Genomic DNA, 23,541 nt, shown 5'->3' with positions numbered 1-23,541 from the left:
TTGCCCCTGGAAGTATGAATGCCTTGGCACTTCTGGACTGCCTGGCTTGTGAGCTGAACAAAACTACCCAGGTAGAAGAGACCCCTCAGGTAGAGAAGAAAAGAAACACAGGTGCCTGAATGGGGAGCTGCCAGCAGGTACGGGAGCTGTTTACCACAGATGCCATGAATTCAACAGGTGGGTCATGGGGATACAGGTGGGGCACTGACAGCAGCTGCAGGCGAAGTCAACAAATGAATGTAAGGAGAATTAAGAAGACACTGGCCAGGCATGGTGGCTCGCGCCTGTAATCCCAGCACTTTGGGAGGCCAAGGCGGGCAGATCACAAGGTCAAGAGTTGGAGACCAGCCTGGCCAATATGGTGAAACCGACTCTACTAAAAATACAAAAATTAGCCAGGTGAGGTAGCGGGCACCTGTAGTCTGGCTACTCAGGAGGCTGAGGCAGGAGAATCGCTTGAACCCGGGAGGTGGAGGTTGCACTGAGCTGAGATCACACTACTGCACTCCAGCCTGGGTGACAGAGCAAGACTCTGTATCAAAAAAAAAAAAAAAAAAGAAGAAAGAAGAAGGAAGAAGGAAGAAGAAGGAAAAAGGAGAAAGGAGAAAGGAGAAGGAGGAGAAGAAGAAAGAAGAAAGGAGGAGGAGGAGAAGAAGGAGGAGGAGAAGGAGGAGGAGGAGAAGGAGGAGAAGGAGGAGAAGGAGGAGGAGGAGAAGGAGGAGAAGGAGGAGGAGGAGGAGAAGGAGGAGGAGGAGGAGGAGAAGAAGAAAGAAGAAGAAGAAAGAAGAAGGAGGAGGAGGAGGAGGAGGAGGAGGAGGAGGAGGAGGAGGAGGAGGAGGAGAAGAAGGAGGAGAAGGAGGAGGAGGAGGAGAAGAAGGAGGAGGAGGAAGAGGAAGAAGAGGAAGAGGAAGAGGAAGAAGAAGAAAGAAGAAGGAGAAGAAGAGGAAGAGGAAGAAGAAGAAGAAGACGATGACTAATTAAAGACACTGGGGGAGGGGGAGCACTTGTTGAAAAAAAAAACAGAAAAGAAAACTGGGGGCAGGGGGGAAAGAATGAATGCAAGTATCAATTAGTATGAAGCGGGCGTTATTTATTGAGACCTTTAAGAAGAGTGCCATTCTTATATGGGTTGACTAGCCTGAACGCTTTAAAGGAGAAAATCGAGGTGGAGAAAAGAGAGAGGTATACTGGTAAAAGAGAGAGGATACCATAATCCTACATTCCCCTGGGAATCTTTCCTGCTGCTAAGAGAACTGTTCCCTACATATACTTCACCCTACATCTACTGAGGACTTGTGGGCATGTCTACCTTTCTGTAGAGCCATCCCTGAAAGAAGGCTTGAAGAATAAGTATTACTCACGCCCAAATCCAACCTGGCCAGCAACCTGGGCATGACTGTCAGAGATATATGTACACTGGGATGAAAAATTATAGGAAAAGGAAGGAAAATTAACCTTACTAATCAGATCTTTCAAATAATCCTCTATTGAATTACCTAATTTCGTGACTGAGAAATATTAGCAAATATTAATGTATTCTATGTGGAAAATCTTGTTTAAATTTATGTGTACATTTGTATATCTGTGTAGTTGCTATTCTACTCCTTAATGTCAAATTCTGTGTAAAATGAATTGTTAAAAAGCTTTCGATGACTTAATTCTCTATAAAAAGCTTCCAGTGAGGTACTATGTATAATTTACTTGTACATCTTTGTGTATATTTCTGTGAAGTATTCTGGAATCTCTGTTTATGCACATGCATACAAAGAAAATCCTTTGTTCTGAGCTAACATGCGATATTAACTTTTAGATTGTTAACCTACTGGTTTTAAAAGTATTTCATGGAAACTCCCCTAAATAAAGTCTCTTTTAAGTTAAACAAATATTAGAAACTAAATCTAAAAGTTCCTGCTATGTCAACTTAAGTAATAATTCATTTGTGAAAAGATTTACATGGATAAGTGATTCAATTTATTAACATTTACAAGGGACACAAACTTGTTTAAATATACAGCCAACTCACCATGGACAATGATGATCCATCTTCAAAATACACCTAAAAAACAAAGCAAAACACAAAACCCAATACCCCATGAAATTTTAATCATATTAAATTATAAAAATATAAATTATGGTTAGTTCAAAGAGCTGCGGCAAGTAAAATATTGCAAAATTATTTACTTATCTAAAAATTGGTTAATAGCAGAAGTTCTCATCTAAAACAAACACTATAGCCAATTCTTATAATAATATAACTTGAGTTCAAAATATACACGCTTAAGATGCAAAGCAACTCATTTCCTAAAAACAATATAATGTATTAATATACAACTATCTTATGCTAAAGAAAGAATAAAACTGCAACGGATTTACAGAAAGTCTGGATAAAACTTCCCTTCAATATCAATCCTTGTGCCAAGTCATACTGTCCTTGGAGTATATTAAATATATAACAATGTCTGACTGTCATGAAGTCAACTGAGTTATCTTTATAAAAATGGAAAACACTCATAGAAGTATTTCCTAAATTGAACTAGCCAAGCCAGAACTGCTAAAAATCACATACTTCAGGGCACCGTGAATCTGGGGGCAAACTGACACTTGACTGTAGCCTTAGGCCTCACTGGTATGAATGCCAGTGGGTTATACCAACTGCATTTCCTAAATCAAGGGCTGAGAAGTGAGAACATGGAGAAGATAATCAGGAAAACAGTGAGAAAAGAAACATAATGAAGAAAAAGACCACCAGCATGTAGATATTTTAGAAGTTAAAGGTTCTCTTACTTATCACAGACGGAGCAGTGATGGCAGCGATCTGGTTTTATAAGTTGGCATCTGTCACAGTATCGGATGGCTAGGGACAAAAAGCTCCACTTAGTCTTAGAGTTAACACTGAATGGAATATACAATTAAATGGCTTTTATCATCTCTCCAAATTTAAATTTTAAAAAGCATATAAAATTTAAATTTGGCAAAAAATAAGATATTTGATGCTGTTTAAATACAAAAATGGAATGACTTGCCTACAGCCACAGTTCTCTGGAGGTTTAACCAGAACAGAGAATCTCCTAAGGAAATTTTTCTGATGCTTTTTCAATTGTCAGTAGTTATAATAAGGCTCACAAAGGGTACAAATATGTCCACGTTAATCAAAATAAATAGAATGTCTCCCTCAATTAAACCAATTTATTTCCTGTATCCTGTTATTTATCAAAAAAAGTTTTAAACTGAACTAGGAATAAGGACACCAGGTTTTTGCACCTTTTACTGTCACTAACTAGCTTTGGAAACTCAGCAATACTTTATTTCTAGGGGGCTTAAATTTCTGCAGTATTTGTTTAGACTTACAGGGTAAAAATACCTAAACATGTATAAGCACATCTCTGTCTTTGTAGGATAAAACCAAGGTCACAATATTAACCGGGAAATTGCCACTTGATGATCAAGAACCAGTGAAAACCAAAAGGATAAAAATTATGTGTGAGACTTATAGTTAGATTCAATTATGATTCTACAGTGAGTCAGAAACAAATATAAGTAATATAAAAACCTTTTTTTTTTAATTTTTTTTCTGAGATGAAATCTCACTGTCACCTAGACTGGAGTGCAGTGGTGTCATCTCAGCTCACTGTAGCCTCTGCCTCCTGGGTTCAAGCAATTCTCCCACCTCAGCCTCCTGAGCTGAGTAGCTGGGACTACAGGCGTGCACCACCAGGCCCAAGCTAATTTTTTTGTATTTTTAGTAGAGATGGGGTCTCACCATGTTGGCCACGCTGGTCTCGAACTCCTGACCTCAGGTGATCCACCTGCCTCGGCCTCCCAAAGTGCTGAGATTACACGTGTATGAGTCACCACACAGAGTCACAAATCTTAACGAGTTTTTCCTGTTTTTTTTTTTAAACATTTTTGATTTATTTTATTTTTTAGAGACAGGGTCTCACTCTGTCACCCAGGCAGCAATGCAGTGGTGCAATCACAGCTCACTGCAACTTCTAACTCCAGGGCTCAAGCAATCCTCCACCTCAGGCTCCCAAGTTGCTGGGATTATAGGCAAAAGCCACTGTGTCTGTCCATTAATGAGATATTTTATATATATTTTTCATACTAAGTCTTTGAAACCGTGTGTATTTTATACTTAGAGCACATCTCAGTTTGAACTGGCCATACTTCAACTGCTCAACAGTCACATGGGGCTAGCAGCTACCATAATGGACAGCACAGCTCTGAAGTCACAGAAGTTCTGGGCAAGTCTTGGTGGGTAAGCATCACTAGTCCATGTACATCAGTTTTAAGACAACTGTTTAGCTGGATAGTTGTCAAATTACCTTAAAATATGTCCCAAGTAAGAGATTTGTTAATTTATTGCATTTGTAAGAAAATTTTAAATATAGATAAAAAATTATACCAACACCTAAATGAAATTTTACATCACCTATATGACTGCTCTAAATTTATGAAAAAATACATGTAAAAGTATTCATTTTATATTCATTACAGATACTGCTGCCTTAAATTAAATATGAATAGGAAAATCTACAGTTAAAACCTTAAACATGAGTACTACTATAAATCAAGATTTGAGCAGTTCTCACATCTTCACTGAGTCATAACTAAGTAGGCAGAACAGGATGAAAGTCAGTTCTGATTTCCTTGAGATCTTTTTGCCGCAGTGTTATTCATGTTTCCATTCTGTTTTATGGAATCATACAGGAAAGATTTAACAGCAATCCAAGAAATAACACAGTATTCTGAAATGAGTGTTTTACCATTTCAAGTACATAAACACACTTTCTTACAGTCACCTTAATGATGTTATTTGCATACCATTGTAAAGCACTCATTACTGACATTTACCTCCAGACATGGTCCTGGTATAGATGGGAAGGTCCTTGGCTGCTCGCCTAAGAACTTCCTGATGGGCTTCTCCTCTTGACTCTCTCTCCAACAAGTCTTTCTCCGCATAAGAGAGATGGAACTGTGGAATACATTTAAATCTTAATCAGTATTTTCAAAGAAATTATAACATACTGGTCTTCTCTACCATACCCAGAAAAGGGTATTTGTAAAATATTAATGGTATATTGTACATTCAAAGAGACGATAGAGTTTGAAATCTGGGCAAGTCTGTTCACCTCACAGGTCATTCATTTGTGCATCTAGAAAAAGGGGTATAATCATCATCATCATAATACAACTATACCTACTTCCTCTGGTTTTTGTGTAACTCAAAAGGAACAGAGTACATAAAAATGCTTATAAACCGTAGAGTTCCAAAAAAATGTGTTATGTTGATAGATAAGATGGCCCAATGAATAAATATAACTCAATGAATAAATTTTTCGTTTAGATCATTAAGAACAAATGTAGAAAATCCATTAAGCATATTTTCTTATCTAAGTGAGTTTTAACTTAGGGATAATCCTGGAGGATATTCAAACCAAAGGCAAAGAAGTTGAAAACTTTGAAAAAAATTTAGAAGAATGTATAACTAGAATAACCAATACAGAGAAGTGCTTAAAGGAGCTGATGGAGCTGAAAACCAAGGCTCGAGAACTACGTGAAGAATGCAGAAGCCTCAGGAGCCGATGCGATCAAATGGAAGAAAGGGTATCAGCCCTGGAAGATGAAATGAATGAAATGAAGCGAGAAGGGAAGTTTAGAGAAAAAAGAATAAAAAGAAACGAGCAAAGCCTCCAAGAAATGTGGGACTATGTGAAAAGACCAAATCTACGTCTGATTGGTGTACCTGAAAGTGACGGGGAGAATGGAAACAAGTTGGAAAACACTCTGCAGGATATTATCCAGGAGAACTTCCCCAATCTAGCAAGGCAGGCCAACATTCAGATTCAGGAAATACAGAGAACGCCACAAAGATACTCCTCGAGAAGAGCAACTCCAAGACACATCATTGTCAGATTCACCAAAGTTGAAATGAAGGAAAAAATGTTAAGGGCAGCCAGAGAGAAAGGTCGGGTTACCATCAAAGGGAAGCCCATCAGACTAACAGCAGATCTCTCGGCAGAAACCCTACAAGCCAGAAGAGAGTGGGGGCCAATATTCAACATTCTTAAAGAAAAGAATTTTCAACCCAGAATTTCATATCCTGCCAAACTAAGCTTCATAAGTGAAGGAGAAATAAAATACTTTACAGACAAGCAAATGCTGAGAGATTTTGTCACCACCAGGCCTGCCCTAAAAGAGCTCCTGAAGGAAGCGCTAAACATGGAAAGGCACAACCGGTACCAGCCACTGCAAAATCATACCGAAATGTAAAGACCATCGAGACTAGGAAGAGACTGCATCAACTAACGAGAAAAATATCCAGCTAACATCATAATGGCAGGATCAGATTCACACATAACAATATTAACTTTAAATGTAAATGGACTAAATGCTCCAATTAAAAGACACAGACTGGCAAATTGGATAAAGACTCAAGACCCATCAGTGTGCTGTATTCAGGAAACCCATCTCACGTGCAGAGACACACATAGGCTCAAAATAAAAGGATGGAGGAAGATCTACCAAGCAAATGGAAAACAAAAAAAGGCAGGGGTTGCAATCCTAGTCTCTGATAAAACAGACTTTAAACCAACAAAGATCAAAAGAGACAAAGAAGGCCATTACATAATGGTAAAGGGATTAATTCAACAAGAAGAGCTAACTATCCTAAATATATATGCACCCAATACAGGAGCACCCAGATTCATAAAGCAAGTCCTGAGTGACCTACAAAGAGACTTAGACTCCCACACATTAATAATGGGAGACTTTAACACACCACTGTCAACATTAGACAGATCAACGAGACAGAAAGTCAACAAGGATACCCAGGAATTGAACTCAGCTCTGCACCAAGTGGACCTAATAGACATCTACAGAACTCTCCACCCCAAATCAACAGAATATACATTTTTTTCAGCACCACACCACACCTATTCCAAAATTGACCATATACTTGGAAGTAAAGCTCTCCTCAATAAATGTAAAAGAACAGAAATTGTAACAAACTGTCTCTCAGATCACAGTGCAATCAAGCTAGAACTGAGGATTAAGAATCTCACTCAAAACCACTCAACTACGTGGAAACTGAACAACCTGCTCCTGAATGACTACTGGGTACATCACGAAATGAAGGCAGAAATAAAGATGTTCTTTGAAACCAACGAGAACCAAGACACAACATACCAGAATCTCTGGGACGCATTCAAAGCAGTGTGTAGAGGGAAATTTATAGCACTAAATGCCCACAAGAGAAAGCAGGAAAGATCCAAAATTGACACCCTAACACCACAATTAAAAGAACTAGAAAAGGAAGAGCAAACACATTCAAAAGCTAGCAGAAGGCAAGAAATAACTAAAATCAGAGCAGAACTGAAGGAAATAGAGACACAAAAAACCCTTCAAAAAATCAATGAATCCAGGAGCTGGTTTTTTGAAAGGATCAACAAAATTGATAGACCGCTAGCAAGATTAATAAAGAAAAAAAGAGAGAAGAATCAAATAGATGCAATAAAAAATGATAAAGGGGATATCACCACCGATCCCACAGAAATACAAACTACCATCAGAGAATATTACAAACACCTCTATGCAAATAAACTAGAAAATCTAGAGGAAATGGATAAATTCCTCAACACATACACCCTCCCAAGACTAAACCAGGAAGAAGTTGAATCTCTGAATAGACCAATAACAGGAGCTGAAATTGTGGCAATAATCAATAGCTTACCAACCAAAAAAAGTCCAGGACCAGATGGGTTCACAGCCGAATTCTACCAGAGGTACAAGGAGGAGCTGGTACCATTCCTTCTGAAACTATTCCAATCAATAGAAAAAGAGGGAATCCTCCCTAACTCATTTTATGAGGCCAGCGTCATCCTGATACCAAAGCCTGGCAGAGACACAACAAAAAAAGAGAATTTTAGACCAATATCCTTGATGAACATTGATGCAAAAATCCTCAATAAGATACTGGCAAACAGAATCCAGCAGCACATCAAAAAGCTTATCCACCATGATCAAGTGGGCTTCATCCCTGGGATGCAAGGCTGGTTCAATATATGCAAATCAATAAATGTAATCCAGCATATAAACAGAACCAAAGACAAAAACCACATGATTATCTCAATAGATGCAGAAAAGGCCTTTGACAAAATTCAACAACCCTTCATGCTAAAAACTCTCAATAAATTAGGAATTGATGGGACGTATCTCAAAATAATAAGAGCTATTTATGACAAACCCACAGCCAATATCGTACTGAATGGGCAAAAACTGGAAGCATTCCCTTTGAAAACTGGCACAAGACAGGGATGCCCTCTCTCGCCACTTCTATTCAACATAGTGTTGGAAGTTCTGGCCAGGGCAATTAGGCAGGAGAAGGAAATCAAGGGTATTCAATTAGGAAAAGAGGAAGTCAAATTGTCCTTGTTTGCAGATGACATGATAGTATATCTAGAAAACCCCATTGTCTCAGCCCAAAATCTCCTTAAGCTGATAAGCAACTTCAGCAAAGTCTCAGGATACAAAATCAATGTGCAAAAATCACAAGCATTCTTATACGTCAATAACAGACAAACAGAGAGCCAAATCATGAGTGAACTCCCATTCACAATTGCTTCAAAGAGAATAAAATACCTAGGAATCCAACTTACAAGGGATGTGAAAGACCTCTTCAAGGAGAACTACAAACCACTGCTCAAGGAAATAAAAGAGGATACAAACAAATGGAAGAACATTCCATGCTCATGGGTAGGAAGAATCAATATCATGAAAATGGCCATCCTTCCCAAGGTAATTTACAGATTCAATGCCATCCCCATCAAGCTACCAATGACTTTCTTCACAGAATTGGAAAAAACTACTTTAAAGTTCATATGGAACCAAAAAAGAGCCCGCATCGCCAAGTCAATCCTAAGCCAAAAGAACAAAGCTGGAGGCATCACACTACCTGACTTCAAACTATACTACAAGGCTACAGTAACCAAAACAGCATGGTACTGGTACCAAAACAGAGATATAGATCAATGGAACAGAACAGAGCCGTCAGAAATAATGCCACGTATCTACAACTATCTGATCTTTGACAAACCTGACAAAAACAAGAAATGGGGAAAGGATTCCCTATTTAATAAATGGTGCTGGGAAAACTGGCTAGCCATATGTAGAAAGCTGAAACTGGATCCCTTCCTTACACCTTATACAAAAATCAATTCAAGATGGATTAAAGACTTAAATGTTAGACCTAAAACCATAAAAACCCTAGAAGAAAACCTAGGCATTACCATTCAGGACATAGGCATGGGCAAGGACTTCATGTCTAAAACACCAAAAGCAATGGCAACAAAAGCCAAAATTGACAAATGGGATCTAATTAAACTAAAGAGCTTCTGCACAGCAAAGGAAACTACCATCAGAGTGAACAGGCAACCTACAAAATGGGAGAACATTTTCGCAACCTACTCATCTGACAAAGGGCTAATATCCAGAATCTACAATGAACTCCAACAAATTTACAAGAAAAAAACAAACAACCCCATCAAAAAGTGGGCGAAGGACATGAACAGACACTTCTCAAAAGAAGACATTTATGCAGCCAAAAAACACATGAAAAAATGCTCACCATCACTGGCCATCAGAGAAATGCAAATCAAAACCACAATGAGATACCATCTCACACCACTTAGAATGGCAATCATTAAAAAGTCAGGAAACAACAGGTGCTGGAGAGGATGTGGAGAAATAGGAACACTTTTACACTGTTGGTGGGACTGTAAACTAGTTCAACCCTTGTGGAAGTCAGTGTGGCGATTCCTCAGGGATCTAGAACTAGAAATTCCATTCGACCCAGCCATCCCATTACTGGGTATATACCCAAAGGACTATAAATCATGCTGCTATAAAGACACATGCACACGTATGTTTATTGCCGCATTATTCACAATAGCAAAGACTTGGAACCAACCCAAATGTCCAACAATGATAGACTGGATTAAGAAAATGTGGCACATATACACCATGGAATACTATGCAGCCATAAAAAATGATGAGTTCACGTCCTTTGTAGGGACATGGATGAAATTGGAAATCATCATTCTCAGTAAACTATCGCAAGAACAAAAAACCAAATACCGCATATTCTCACTCATAGGTGGGAATTGAACAATGAGAACACATGGACACAGGAAGGGGAACATCACACTTCGGGGACTGTTGTGGGGTGGGGGGAGGGGGGAGGGATAGCATTGGGAGATATACCTAATGCTAGATGACAAGTTGGTGGGTGCAGCGCACCAGCATGGCACATGTATACATATGTAACTTACCTGCACATTGCGCACATGTACCATAAAACCTAAAGTATGATAATGATGATAATAATAATAATAATAATAAAAGAAAAAAAAAAAAAAAAAAAATCTCCCCCAGCACTTCTAAAGGGTCTAATTATTCATTTTACTTCTTATACTGACAATTTGGCCCAGCTAATTTTAAAATATTTGAGAAAAATAAAATTTGGGCTTCTGTTTAATAATATGTATATAAATATTTATCTTACACACACACACACACACACACACACACAGACACACATACACCTGTATAAATTTCTATAAATGTGCGCCAGGAGACATGTACAAGAAAAATCTCAGTATCATTGTTTGAAATACAAAAAAACTAAACACAACTCAAATGTCCATCAACAGGATGATGGATAAATTGGAGTATGATATCTCCAAATAATCGAATAGTACCGGCATTTAACAATAAACTATAGCTGTGTATAGCAAAGGAAAGAACCTCAGTATATTGAACAACATTAAACAATCTTATAGAACATATATATAATGATTCCATTCATATAATTTTAAAACCAGCAAGCTAAACAACATATACATTGTTGTTTAGAGATAAATGTATATGTGATAAAATTATAAAGAAAAAAGAATAATAGGAAATGCAGGATAGTTGTTACGTTTTGAGGAATTAAGGGAAACAGCTGGGAGATGCACAGCAGAGATGGAAAATATGAACAATGTTTGACATACTGGCTCGGTGGCTGCTTAGGTGTTCTCACTTAATTGTTCTTTAAGTAGTGCATTGTATATACGTTTTTGTACATATACAAAAATATGTATAAAATATTTTACAATTTAAAAAACTTCAAAAGTGATACGTCAGTGAAAGAATCTACTATAAAGACTGATGCACACATATGTTTACTGCGGCACTGTTCACAATAGCAAAGGCTTGGAACCAACCCAAATGCCCATCAATGATAGACTGGATAAAGAACATGTGGCACATACATACCACGGAATACTATTCAGCCATAAAAAAGGATGAGTTCATGTCCTTTGCAGGGACATGGATGAAGCTGGAAACCATCATTCTCAGCAAACTAACGCAAGAACAGAAAACCAAACACCACATGTTCTCACTCATAAGTGGGAGTTGAACAATGAGAACGCATGGACACAGGGAGGGAACATCACACACCAGGGCCTGTCGGGGGGTGGGGGCCTAAGGGAGGGTAGCACTAGGATAAATACCTAATGTGGATGATGGGTTGATAGGTGCAGCAAATCACCATGGCACGTGTATACCTATGTAACAAACCTCCATGTTCTGGGCATGTACTCCAGAACTTAAAGTGTAATAAAAAAAATGCTAATAAGCCACTGATGGACTATTAAATTTAAAAAATGGGAACAGGTACACTCTGAATACCAAAAAAAACTAAAAGGTTTTTGACTGCAGTCTTTGGATCTGTGATGGCATCTCTGGACCCGGCCAGGGCCTGAGCAAACTCTCTACCCTGAAGGGAAGGACCCAAGCCTGGCTGATTTTACTACCTACTGACTGCAGAGCCCTTCAGCCTTGGGCAAACATAGATGTGGGAGGCAGGTAGTGGACATAATGGGCCTTGGGCGAGACCCAATGCTATCTTGACTTTGGGTCTGACTGAGCACAGTCCCAGTGGTGTTGGCCACAGAGGTGCCATGTCACCCCTCCACCAGCTCCCGGCAGCTCAGCACAGAGAGAGAGAGGCTCTGTTTGTTTAGAAGAATATAAGGCAGAAGAACAAGAGTCTCTGCCTGGTAATCCAGAGAATTCTTTCAAATCTTATCCAAGACCACCAAGGCAGTACACATCTACCAGTCTGTAAGAACCACAGTATTACTGGGATTGGGGTACCTCCTAATGCAGATGCAGCTTAGATCACAACACCTAACCTGGAAAGCCTTCCCAAGGAGGACAAATACTAAAATTTATATGGAATCACAAAAGACCCAGAATAGCCAAAACTATCCCGAGTAAAAAGAACAAAACTGGAAGACTCACATTACCTGACTTCAAATTATACTACAGAGTTTAGTGTAGGGGAGTAACCTAAATAGCACGGTACTGGCATAAGACTAGCATTTGTACATAGTAACCAAAATAGCATGGTACTGGCATACATAGACCAATGGAAAAGAATAGAGAGCCCAGAAACAAATCCTTACATCTACAGTAAATTCATTTTCAACAAAGGTGCCAAGAACATACGCTGGGGAAAGGGCAGTCTCTTCAAAGCGCTGCTGGGGAAACTAGAAATCCATATGCAGAAGAATGAAATGAGACCCATATCTCTTGCCCTACACAAAAATCAAAATGGATTAAAGACTTAAATCTAAGACCTCAAATCATGAAACCAGTAAAAGAAAACATTGGGGAAACTCTCCAAAGCATTGGTATGGGCAAGGATTTCTTGAATCATACCCCACAAGCACAGGCAACCAAAGCAAAAGTGGACAAATGGGATCACATCAAGTTAAAAGGCTTTTGCACAGCAAAGGAAACAATCAACCAACTAAAGAGACAACCCACAGAATGGGAGAAAGTATTTGCCAACTCCCCATCTGATAAAGGATTAATATCCAGAATGTATAAGGAGCTCAAACAACTCTATAGGAAAAAATCTAATAATCCAATTTAAAAATGACCAAAAGATCTGAATAGACATTTCTCAAAAGAAGACACACAAAAGGCAAACAGGTATATGAAGATGTGCTCAACATCCATGGTCATCAGAGAAATACAAATCAAAACTACAATGAGTTATCATCGCACCCCAGTTAAAACAGCTTTTATTCTAAAGATAGGCAAAGGGCAGGTGCAGTGGCTTATGCTTATAATCCCAGCACTTTGGGAGGCCAAGGAGGGAGGATCATTTGAGCCCAGGAGTTTGAGGCCAGCCTAGGCAACATAGTGAAATCTCATCTCTACAAAAAATAAAAAAAAAAATTAGATAGGCGTGGTGATGCATGCCTATAGTCATAGCAACTCAGGGGGCTGAGGTGGGACTATTGCTCAAACCCAGGAAGTCAAAACTGCAGTGAGCTGTGATTGCAGCACTGCACTCCAGCCTGGCCAACAGAACAAGACCTTATCTCAAAAAATAATAATAAAGTAAAATAAAGGCAATAACAAATGCTGGTGAGATGGTGGAGAAAAGGGAACCCTTGTAAACTGTTGGTGAGAATGTAAATTAGTACTACTACGATGGGTTTCTCAAAAAACTAAAAATAGAGCTACCATATGACCCAGCAATCCTACTGTGAGTATACACCCAAAAGAAAGGAAACAAGTATGTTAAAGAGATAATCTGCACTCCCATGTTTATTGCAGCACTATTCACAATAGCCAAGATTTGAAAGGAACCTCAGTGTCCATCAATGGATGAATGGATAATGAAAATGCGGTGTTTACTTACACAATGGAATATATTCAGCCACAAAAAAAAGAATGAGATCCCATCATTTGCAACAACATGAATGGAACTCGAGGTCATTATGTTAAGTAAAATAAGCAGGGCAGAGAAAGACAAACTTTGCATGTTCTCACTTATTTGTGGGAGCTAAAAATTAAAACAACTAAACTCACAGAGATAGAGAATAAAAGGATGGCAACCAGAGGCTGGGAAGGGTAGTGGGGAACTAGGACAGAAGTGGGGAAAGTTAATGGTACCAAAACCAAAAAAGTTAGAAAGAATGAATAAGGCTGGGTGCAGTGGCTCAGGCCTGTAATCTTAGCACTTCAGGAGGCCAAGGCGAGTGGATCACTTGAGGTCAGGAGTTCCAGACCAGCCTGGCCAACATGGTGAAACCCCATCTCTATTAAAAATACAAAAATTAGGGCCAGGCGCCATGGCTCACGCCTGTAATCCCAGCACTTTGGGAGGCCGAGGCGGGCGGATCACGAGGTTAGGAGTTTGAGACCAGCCTGGCCAACATGGTGAAACTTCGTCTCTACTAAAAATACAAAAATTAGCCGGGCGTGGTGGCAGGCACTTGTAATCCCAGCTACTTGGGAGGCTGAGGCAGGAGAATTGCTTGAAACCGGAAGGCAGAGGTTGCAGTGAGCCAAGATTATGCCATTGCACTCCAGCCTGGGTGACAGAGCGAAACTCCATCTCACCAAAAAAAAAAAAAAAAAAAAAAAGAATGAATAAGACCTAGTATTTGATAGCACAATAAGGTGGCTTCAATCAATAATAATTTAATTGTACATTTTAAAATAACTAAGAGTATAATAGGATTTTTTGTAACACAAAATACAAATGCTTATGGTGATTGATACCCCATTTACCCTGATGTGATTATTACACATTGCATACTGTATCACAATACCTCATGTACCCCATATATACCTATTAGGTACTCACAGATTTTTTTTTAACTACAAAGAAATTCAGAATGTAAAGTGCTTGAATTGGTGTAATGGATTTTTCTCTTTTTTCTTTTTGCCTAGTCTTCATTTTCAAAATATAATTTAGTGCAGTTATATTACTTTTATATTGAGAAAATCTTACCAATGAAAAACTATTATCACTTTAACAATCTTGCTATGAAAAGGGCAAATTTTAATTCACATGTTCTAAGTTCAGGATCTTCATTTTACAAGCTAGAGGTCTCTAACAGCTGATCAATTAAAAGAATAGCCCAAGACCTTGCGTTTTATAAAGGGAATATTCTAAGGTTCTTAACCACCAGACAAGGGCTCTTTTTTCCTAACAGTGGTCTCCAAACTCTTTTGATCATGTTCCCCTAACCGTAAAAAATTACATGAGATCATACTGCTAACAGATGAGTATTTACTAGTATATATTCTTTTCTTTTTTTTTTTTTTTTTTTTTTTGAGACGGAGTCTCGATCTGTCGCCCAGGCTGGAGTGCAGTGGCGCGATCTCGGCTCACTGCAACCTCCGCCTCCCAGGTTCAAGTGTATTGGTATATATTTTATCAGCTAATATCTTATGTACTTCATATACAAAACTTTAAAAAACACAAACATTAAATGAATAATATGTAAAAAAATTTTTGCTATATTTTCCCCCATGCTTCAATTGAAGTCCTGGGCACTCCCACCCATTGTGCTTGCTCTCCATACTAGAGCATGGTGTAGCGAAAAGAAAGTGTCCTTAAGGGTTGAAAGGACTTTTGTTTGAACCTTAGCTCTCCCACACAGTAGCACTAGACACCTTAAGATAACTGTTTCATGTTCAAACCCAGTGGCTCCATCTGTAAAATAGTAAAAAATAATATCTATCTCACACAGTTGTATGAATAAGGCACGTCTTATTCATGTGTAGAAAAATCACGCAACGAAGCCTGATACCATTATAATGTCACTGTCATCAATTTGACTGTTCCTTCAATGCTGTGTTCTTTCTTCCATGTTTGTGTTTCATATCCTTTTGCCACTCTGTCCAATCCACTATTTCAAACCTTCTCTACTCTCCCAACCCTTAATTAACCCACTTACATCTTCATTGTTAGCCAATGATGTCATATATAATTTTAGAGAGAAGTTAGAAGTCACTTCAACTTCCCACCAAGGCCATAAAAATAAACCTGCATCTGTATGCATAACTTCTTCCCTACTTTCAGTCACCTAAAAAGTATCTCTTGAGTACCTTCTATAGGTCAGACACTGCTTTAGGCACTGGTGATGAAGCAGTGAACAAAGATAAATTTCATGCCCTTATGGAACCTACATTCTAGTGATGGCGTATTTTTAAAAGTATTCAACAAATAAATATGGAGTGTGTTGCATGATGGTAAATGTTATGGAGAAAAATCCAGGAAGGTAAGGTGCAGGGAATGCCAAGGGTAGTGGGGTTGTTATTCTATGCTGAGTCATCAAAGACAGCCTCAATGATAAGGTACCATTTGTATAAAGACATAAAAAAAGTGAGAGATTTGCCTTGTCTTTTGAAAGGATCACTTTGGCTACTGTGTTGAAAATACACAAGAGGAGGCAAAAAAAAAAAAAAAAAAAACCGAACATAACAAAATACCAAAAAAAAAAAAAAAAACCAACAAAAAGAAACCTGTTAAGACGCTACTGCAAACGTATAAATGAGAGAGGATGGTGGCTTGGACCGGGGCGGGAGCAGGGAGCAGTGCAGCACATGAGTCCACACTGTGGCCATACTCTGAGGGTGAGGGTACAGAATTTTCTGATTGACTAGATGTGGTGTCCAAGAGAAAAAGAGTAGCCAAGGATGACACCAATGTTTCTGGCCTGAACAGAAGAGTGAAACTGTCATTACTGACATAAGAAAACTTTAGGACTAGGAGAACTGGGGAATTAAATGAGAAATCAGAAGTTTGTTTTCAGTTTTGTTGAACCTGAAATTTCTATTAGATGTCAAATAGGTAGCTGGAAATGTGTCAGGCATTTATTAGCAAGCACCAGGCTAATATATTAATCTAAGAGCTGCGGCACTGGGGTGACACATGAAGTCACAGAACTCAATGAAATCCATGAGGGAATAAATGCAGGTATATAAGAAGAGAAGTCCAGGGATTAAGCTCTGGAACATTCCAATGTTGTGGCAGTCTAGGAGCTGAAGAGGAACCAGCAAAGGAGACCAAGAAGGAGCTGCCAGTATGAATGGAAAAAAAAATATTATTTCCATGAGAAAGGGGTAAGAATATTTTGGAAAGGAAATAATGCCATGTTGTATACAGGAAACTATGTGTAGTTAAGAACTACTAAAGCATAAAGTCAGAAATTGAGACAAGAGCTGCTATTGCTAGGCAGAAGAGACTGAGCTTTCCCCTGTGGGATATATGGAATCGCAATAGATACAAGCAGTAGGGGGAAGACATTACATTGGTTTTTAGGAGGACCACTCCAGCTTCAGGGTATTGGATGAAGTTTTGTGGGGTTCTGGGAAGGAAAGGTAGGCAAGGCTATAAACAGAAAACCTTAAGATGGTTTTCCAGTATGACCAGACAAACATTGCAAAAAGTAGATGATAGGCCATCAGACACAAACTAAAATGAGAGAAACATAATTATCATTATAATATGCAAGTACAGACTAAAATTACGGTATTCACAAATGATCTGCTTGTTTTAAAATAACCAAATTACCAGGAGAAGGATACAATGTCTCAGACAAGGGAGATGATGAAGACCCAGAATTATAGCAGTGATCAACTGCCCATTAACTGACATAAGAAACAGATGAGTAACAGTCTGGGGAAGGAGAAGGTGATGACGTCTGTTTTTGATGTTTTGTATTTGAGGTGTTGGTGGAATTATCAAGAAGCTATGCTTGGCAGAGGGATAGATAAGTGTGAAATTTAAGGGGGAGTTTAGAACTCAAAACAGATTTGGGAGTTATCAAAACAGAGGTTGTATGTAAACTACCAGAGTGGATGAGACTACCTATGATAGAAGTCTGTATTTTTCTTCAAACCTACTACTAAGGACAGGATGAGGGTAAGAGAGATGATGGAAAAGAAGCAAATATGGTAGGAGGAAGGAAAAAAAAAGACTGGGAAAGAAAACGAAGTGGAGAACAGAAGAAAAACAGGCAATAGATAGAGCATTCTAAGCCAGGCATACCATTAATTCTGTGCAAACATCTATGGTTTTTACCATCCTCTCCCAAGTCAAATAGCATATTTATTGGCTTTTTTGACCAAAGTTGCATTTCAAACTGATTACTTCAGTAAACAGTCTACAGTGATGCTTTTTTTTTTTTTTTTAAACTTGGCTTACTAAAACTACACTGTTATTAAAGTTAGCAAAGTATATTTTTATTCAACAATGTACTGGGCTATACGCCAAGGATACAAAAATGAGTGAGACACAATTCTTTGCTCCAAGAACATTTAACCAGGATGCATGATCCAGAAACAAACAGAATGATCTTTTCAACATGCAAATTTGATCCATCACTCTACTTAAAACCCTCTGGAGCAGAGATTGCTAGTTGTCTCTCAGTAACCATATTTCTCTTCTCTCATGATTAACATGGTCATTGAGAAGAAAGACTACACTCCCCACTTCCTTGTGGGTAGATGTGGCCATATAACCAACTTCTAAACGTAAGCGGAAATGACATCAGCAATGTCTAGAAAGTGTTCTTGAAGAGAAGGACATTTACTTCTCCTCTTTCCTACTTTCTTTGGTCTGCTGGCTACAATGTAGATGTGATGGTTGGAACTGCAGCGTCCCCCTTAGACCAAGAGGGGACCTTGGAAATGGAGGCTACACATGGCAGAGAAACAAGATAGAAGGAGTGTGGGCACCTGAAAGCTGTGGACTAGCTACAGACTTTTTGAACGCAGAGAAGATTAGCTAAGCCATTATTTTGTTGTTGTTGGTTCTGGTGGCTGATAACCAACTAATACACCTTTAATATGATAATTATCATAGAATTATGTCTACCTTCTAGCTCTATTTTATTATCTATCTTTGTCTACCTATCCATCCATCCTGATGTCTGACTCTAAACTGGAAATGGAATTATAACAGATTTAATACAGAAAATGCAGTGCTCATCTGGTGAAAAAAATAATATTTCCAGGTGAAAATTCAAGTATTTATTAACAGACATATTAATTTTTTTAATCTAAAAAGTCACTATACTCAATAAGTTTGCAACATTAAAAATAAAATTAATTCTTCAATAATACATCGGTATTATTGATTTCTATCTTTAGAATAATTTTGTTAATATTTTAACTTACTTCTTTTGAAGGATTCATTGGTAATGTAAATATAGTTTTCCAGTATGACCAGACAAACATTGCAAAAAGTAGATGATAGGCCATCAGGCACACAACTAAAATGAGAGAAACATAATTATCATTATAATATGCAAATACATACTAAAATTATTATATTCACAAACGATCTGCTTGTTTTAAAATAACCAAATTACCAATTATAATACATTATGAAAGTTCCTTTACTTTATACTAGAATAAACACAACTCAACGAATTTATTTCCAAAGCCAAGAGTTTTTTACAAAAATTCCTAAATGCATAATGAGATCTATGCCCATGAATAAAAGCCGCCCATCTGTAGACAGACCATCTATTGGCAAAATCACTAACAAGGACCTTTTCTAAATTGTAAAAATGAGGCAGTTACGCCTGCAACTTTAAACAGCAAACACAGCACTCAAAACGTGTTAAAACACTCAGGCTTTAAGAACTCTGCTTTACTGACATAGATAACAAAGGTAGTTCCTATTTGAGAAGCTGTTTGCTTATTTGCTTGGCTCTAGTCAAAGCTGGTGTAATGATAACATATTTAAACGGAGAACATCTGGACAAAGAGATTTCCTTCAGTGGGAGTTCAAGTGTCTTATTTATCACATGGGACAATTGTTTTAAAAAAGTGTACTGAATACTTTTTTCAGTAATGCATATAAACACACTCTGGGTGGTGTTATAAAGTCTTGAAATACTATCCAAAATTTTCTTTTCTTTCCTTTTTTTTGAGACAGGGTCTCTGTCACCCAGGCTGGAGTGCAGTGGGTCACTGCCACCTCCGCCCTCTGGGGCTCAAGTAATCCTCCTACCTCAGCCTCCTGAGTGGCTGGGATTACAGGCTTGCCCCACCACACCTGGCTAATTTTTGTATTTTTCTTTTTTTTTTTTTTTTAAGTAGAGACAGGGTTTCACCATGTTGGCCAAGCTGGTCTTGAACTCCTGACCTCAAATGATCTGCTCACTTTGGCCTCCCAATGTGTTGAGATTACAGGCGTGAGCCACTGTGCCCGGCCCAAATTTTAAATATTAATTTTGTATATGGTGATAATGATTCCTTCTGTGTAATACATTAATACACAATTTAATTCTGTAAGATATCATTGAATAAAATATGCTAATTTAAATATAGCATATTTGGCATTTTAAAACTTTAATAGCAATTTTTAATTTTTCTAAAGAATGATGATACTCATAGAATCATTAAAAATTTGAATTATTCAATAAGGCACTTAAATCGGTGTGAGATGACTAAAGCCAACAACATTTTTCATAAATTATGTAGGTGACTCATTTACAAGTTAATAATCTGAATTAGGAAAGGAAATTGTTGATATCCCTATACCTCAAAGCCTTAAGAATCTCTGGCACAATGACAGCCATTTCAGGATAGAATTCTCTGCCAAGTGTCTGACAGAATTCAATCTGCAAACTTAAGAGAAATGAGACATCTTTAACCCTAGCTTGTCTCCACATTCTCAAAGAATAATTTATTAATCCCAACCAAATCAAAGTGAATACAATTGGTTTTTTCAAACTATTTTAAAAATCTATAACATTAATATAATCTAGCTTACCTTGTTCGCCAGTGTTTTCCATGGACACTGTAAAGAGAAAAAAAGGTAATAGGTTATATGAAGCTTATGGTAAACAGGGCTTGACACAGACATAAGGCATTTATGTAGCTTAATAATTTGGCTTCCCTTCAAACCAACATTCTCTAAATATTTATTCAACTTTATCTGGAGGACAGGTGAGCACAGTGTGGAGAGAGGGTGGAGGAAAAGGCTGGAGGCTGCAGTCAGCCATGGCTCCATTGTGCACTTCAGCCCTGGCTCCTGTGCTGCGGAACAAAACTTGTCAAGTGTGCCCCTTGGGGGTCTTATTTCTGTATCATTTGGTTGATTGGTTTTCCTTCCAACTATAGAGTTCAGATAAAAGCAATGCTCTCCAGGTCATTACATTTCCGCAGGCATTTATTGCTCTTGATAAACTGGCAACCACCTGGTGAGCTTTCCACAAAGAATAAAATGTTGTGTCCAAAACAGATACTCTTTTATTCCCCCTAATTCCTAAAAGTACAAATGCTTATGCACAGTGACTTTACTTGCTCCCTACTGCACAATGAGAGACCAGGCAGTGCTGGGAAACTGCCATTCCTCAGGGGCTGTTGTAAATATTCCAAGCTAGCAGGTATTATAGATTAGGACAGGGGCCACAAGTGCTAAAGCAAGCTGCGACAAGAAGCTGTATTTAGTAATCAAGGCATTTGTATGCCTTTTGTATTGTCTATTTGTTTTCCCATTTGGTCTCTCTCTTTGTACTACAGTCTTTGGAAGTTTTGCCCTATCTCAGCTGTACCAAGTCTGACTTTGTATATTTTTGTCCTTATTCAGCTTTTCGAAAGGGCACAGGATCTCAGGACTTGGTGCTGGAATGAAATGTGCTGCCTTCTGAAGCCTGGAACCAGAGGGTAGTGTGAGAAGTGTTTCAGATTGCTCAGTCCAACCAATCTCCTGCCCAAGAGAGCTACAGAATATAAGTTCAGGCATTTCTAGAGCTAGCAGAAGCCCGTAGTTTTTTAGAGGGCAGCCCGTTCCATTGTTGGATTGCCGTAAGAATAAGAAAATTCATCCTTCCAGGGTGTTGAAATTTGCTGCTTTGTGACTTTTACCTGTGATATCGAGGCTTCCAAACCATAGCAATAAACAGAAGATCTAAATGACAGATCTTCACATATTTGATGTTATAGTTCCCCCCCTTAAATGTTCTAGTTTAAACCAACTAATATATGGTTTCCAGATCTCTTACTAACCTAGACGTGGCACCTGTAAATGCTTCCTAGGTTCTCCACTCCTTTTAACATTTCTGATCTCCAGAATGAGACAGGCAGGCGTGGATAACCTTTGATTTACGAATGGCCTGTTCTACAAGTCTGCTTGTAAGTCAGAGGCTAGTCAGAGTTTGCTTTCTCATAGAATCCCTGAAGCGGCTCATCTGAGTGGTACAGGAAAGGCTGGAGGCAAGCCTGTTTTTTAATATCTGACTCCACCGCCACAGGTATGCATTTCTCTCTAGACACTGACTACACCCTGTCTTCAAAAGTGCTCCAAAATTGACAACTCTTTTCTGGATCAAAATTTCCAATCCTTCAGTGGAGCTAATCTAAGGAAAGGAAAAGCAATTTGACTCCATTTGTGCATTTATATATGAATGACCCTTACTGACCATTCCAGACGTGCTGGTGCTTGCATAAAAACGTGTTTGCTACTCTGTTGACTTGAGTTGAGAGAACTGAAAACTGTAAAACAAAATGACATTTTAAAAAAGGTATAGTTAGGGGCTGGGCATGGTGGCTCACACCTGTAATCCCTGCCTTTTGGGAGGCCAAGGCGGGTGGATCACCTGAGGTCAAGAGTTCAAGACCAGCCCAGTCAACATGGCAAAACCCCGTCTCTACTAAAAATACAAAAAATTAGTCAGGTGTGGTGATGTGCGCCTGTAATCCCAGCTACTTGGAGGCTGAGGCAGGAGAGTCACTCGAATCCGGGAAGAAGAGGTTGTAGTGAGCCAACATCGCGCCAGTGCACTCCAGCCTGGGCAACAGAGCAAGACTCTGTCTCAAAAACTACAATAACAAAAGAGGTGTAGTTGGTACAAGTTGCTAATCTTTTTGGCCTGGACCACTACTCTATAAGCCTGATATGTAAAGACTTTGTTTTTAAAGCTATTATTATTATTATTATTGCCATTCACAGCTTGCTTTTCCCTAAATGTAATTCAAAATCCACAGATGTTCTATTTTTTAAAAAGTACACAACTTACACATAAATTCATCCTTATAGTAAATAATTGTGTAACATCTGTAGAATGAAATGGAACAGTTCAAAAGGCTGTATCCAATTACACTTTCGCCAAGATTATGAGCCTGTTCAATTTCCTGTAAACATAAGTCTGTTTAATTTTTGTCAACATCATAGTCCTAAATAAAAATCATTATTTTAGCGTTCATTTCCCTTAGTATTAGTGCAGTTTGGCATTATTTTTAAAATACTATGATTGGGACTTCCTTTCTCTTCTAAGTGAATGATTATTTTTCTATTGGCCTACTTAGTTATTGAGAGCCTTTTATATATTCTGGGCAGAAATCTCCTATCTGTTAGGTATATATTGCAAATAAAGTTGCATATAGCTATTTTAAATGATTTAATAAGTACTAGCAACATTTTTATCACCAGCAACATTTTTATCACTTGCCACTGATTAAGTAACATTATCTGGGTTTGCAAATTAACTTATTTCATTAACAGATATATGGACTATACAAGGTTTTACTTTGTGATACTCAGGAAATCAATGTTCTCTCAACCATGTTTACTTAATTAGTAAATCAGTGATTTACCTTGTAATTTTCAGTTTAATGGCAGAGTTGTCAAGTTCAAAGTTTCCTTTCTCACAGTGTAAAAACACATAT

At 38.3% G+C, this 23,541-nt stretch overlaps 1 protein-coding gene across 5 annotated transcripts in view; it reads right to left on the bottom strand.

The window, feature by feature from the left end:
* The window catches only part of ZDHHC2 (zinc finger DHHC-type palmitoyltransferase 2), a 721,436-nt gene that overhangs the window by 28,256 nt on the left and 669,639 nt on the right, over window positions 1-23,541 (bottom strand). For 4 of the 5 annotated variants that reach the window (XM_063668529.1, XM_054499632.2, XM_063668528.1 and 1 more), the window contains exons 2-6: window positions 20,645-20,671; window positions 19,039-19,133; window positions 4,855-4,975; window positions 2,785-2,854; window positions 2,024-2,056 (exon numbers count right to left, since the gene is read on the bottom strand). In XM_063668529.1, the coding sequence (XP_063524599.1) occupies window positions 2,024-2,056; window positions 2,785-2,854; window positions 4,855-4,975; window positions 19,039-19,133; window positions 20,645-20,666 (341 nt within the window). In that variant the 5' untranslated portion in view covers window positions 20,667-20,671. The remainder of the gene's footprint in view (window positions 1-2,023; window positions 2,057-2,784; window positions 2,855-4,854; window positions 4,976-19,038; window positions 19,134-20,644; window positions 20,672-23,541) is intronic. The other variant, XM_054499635.2, reaches the window with a different exon arrangement.

The sequence above is a fragment of the Pongo pygmaeus genome, chromosome 7 (assembly GCF_028885625.2).
Source record: "Pongo pygmaeus isolate AG05252 chromosome 7, NHGRI_mPonPyg2-v2.0_pri, whole genome shotgun sequence".
In the NCBI taxonomy this organism is placed as follows: domain Eukaryota; kingdom Metazoa; phylum Chordata; class Mammalia; order Primates; family Hominidae; genus Pongo; species Pongo pygmaeus.
The sequence above is the reverse complement of the archived record's forward strand: the minus strand, read 5'-3'. Positions and strand labels throughout refer to the sequence as shown.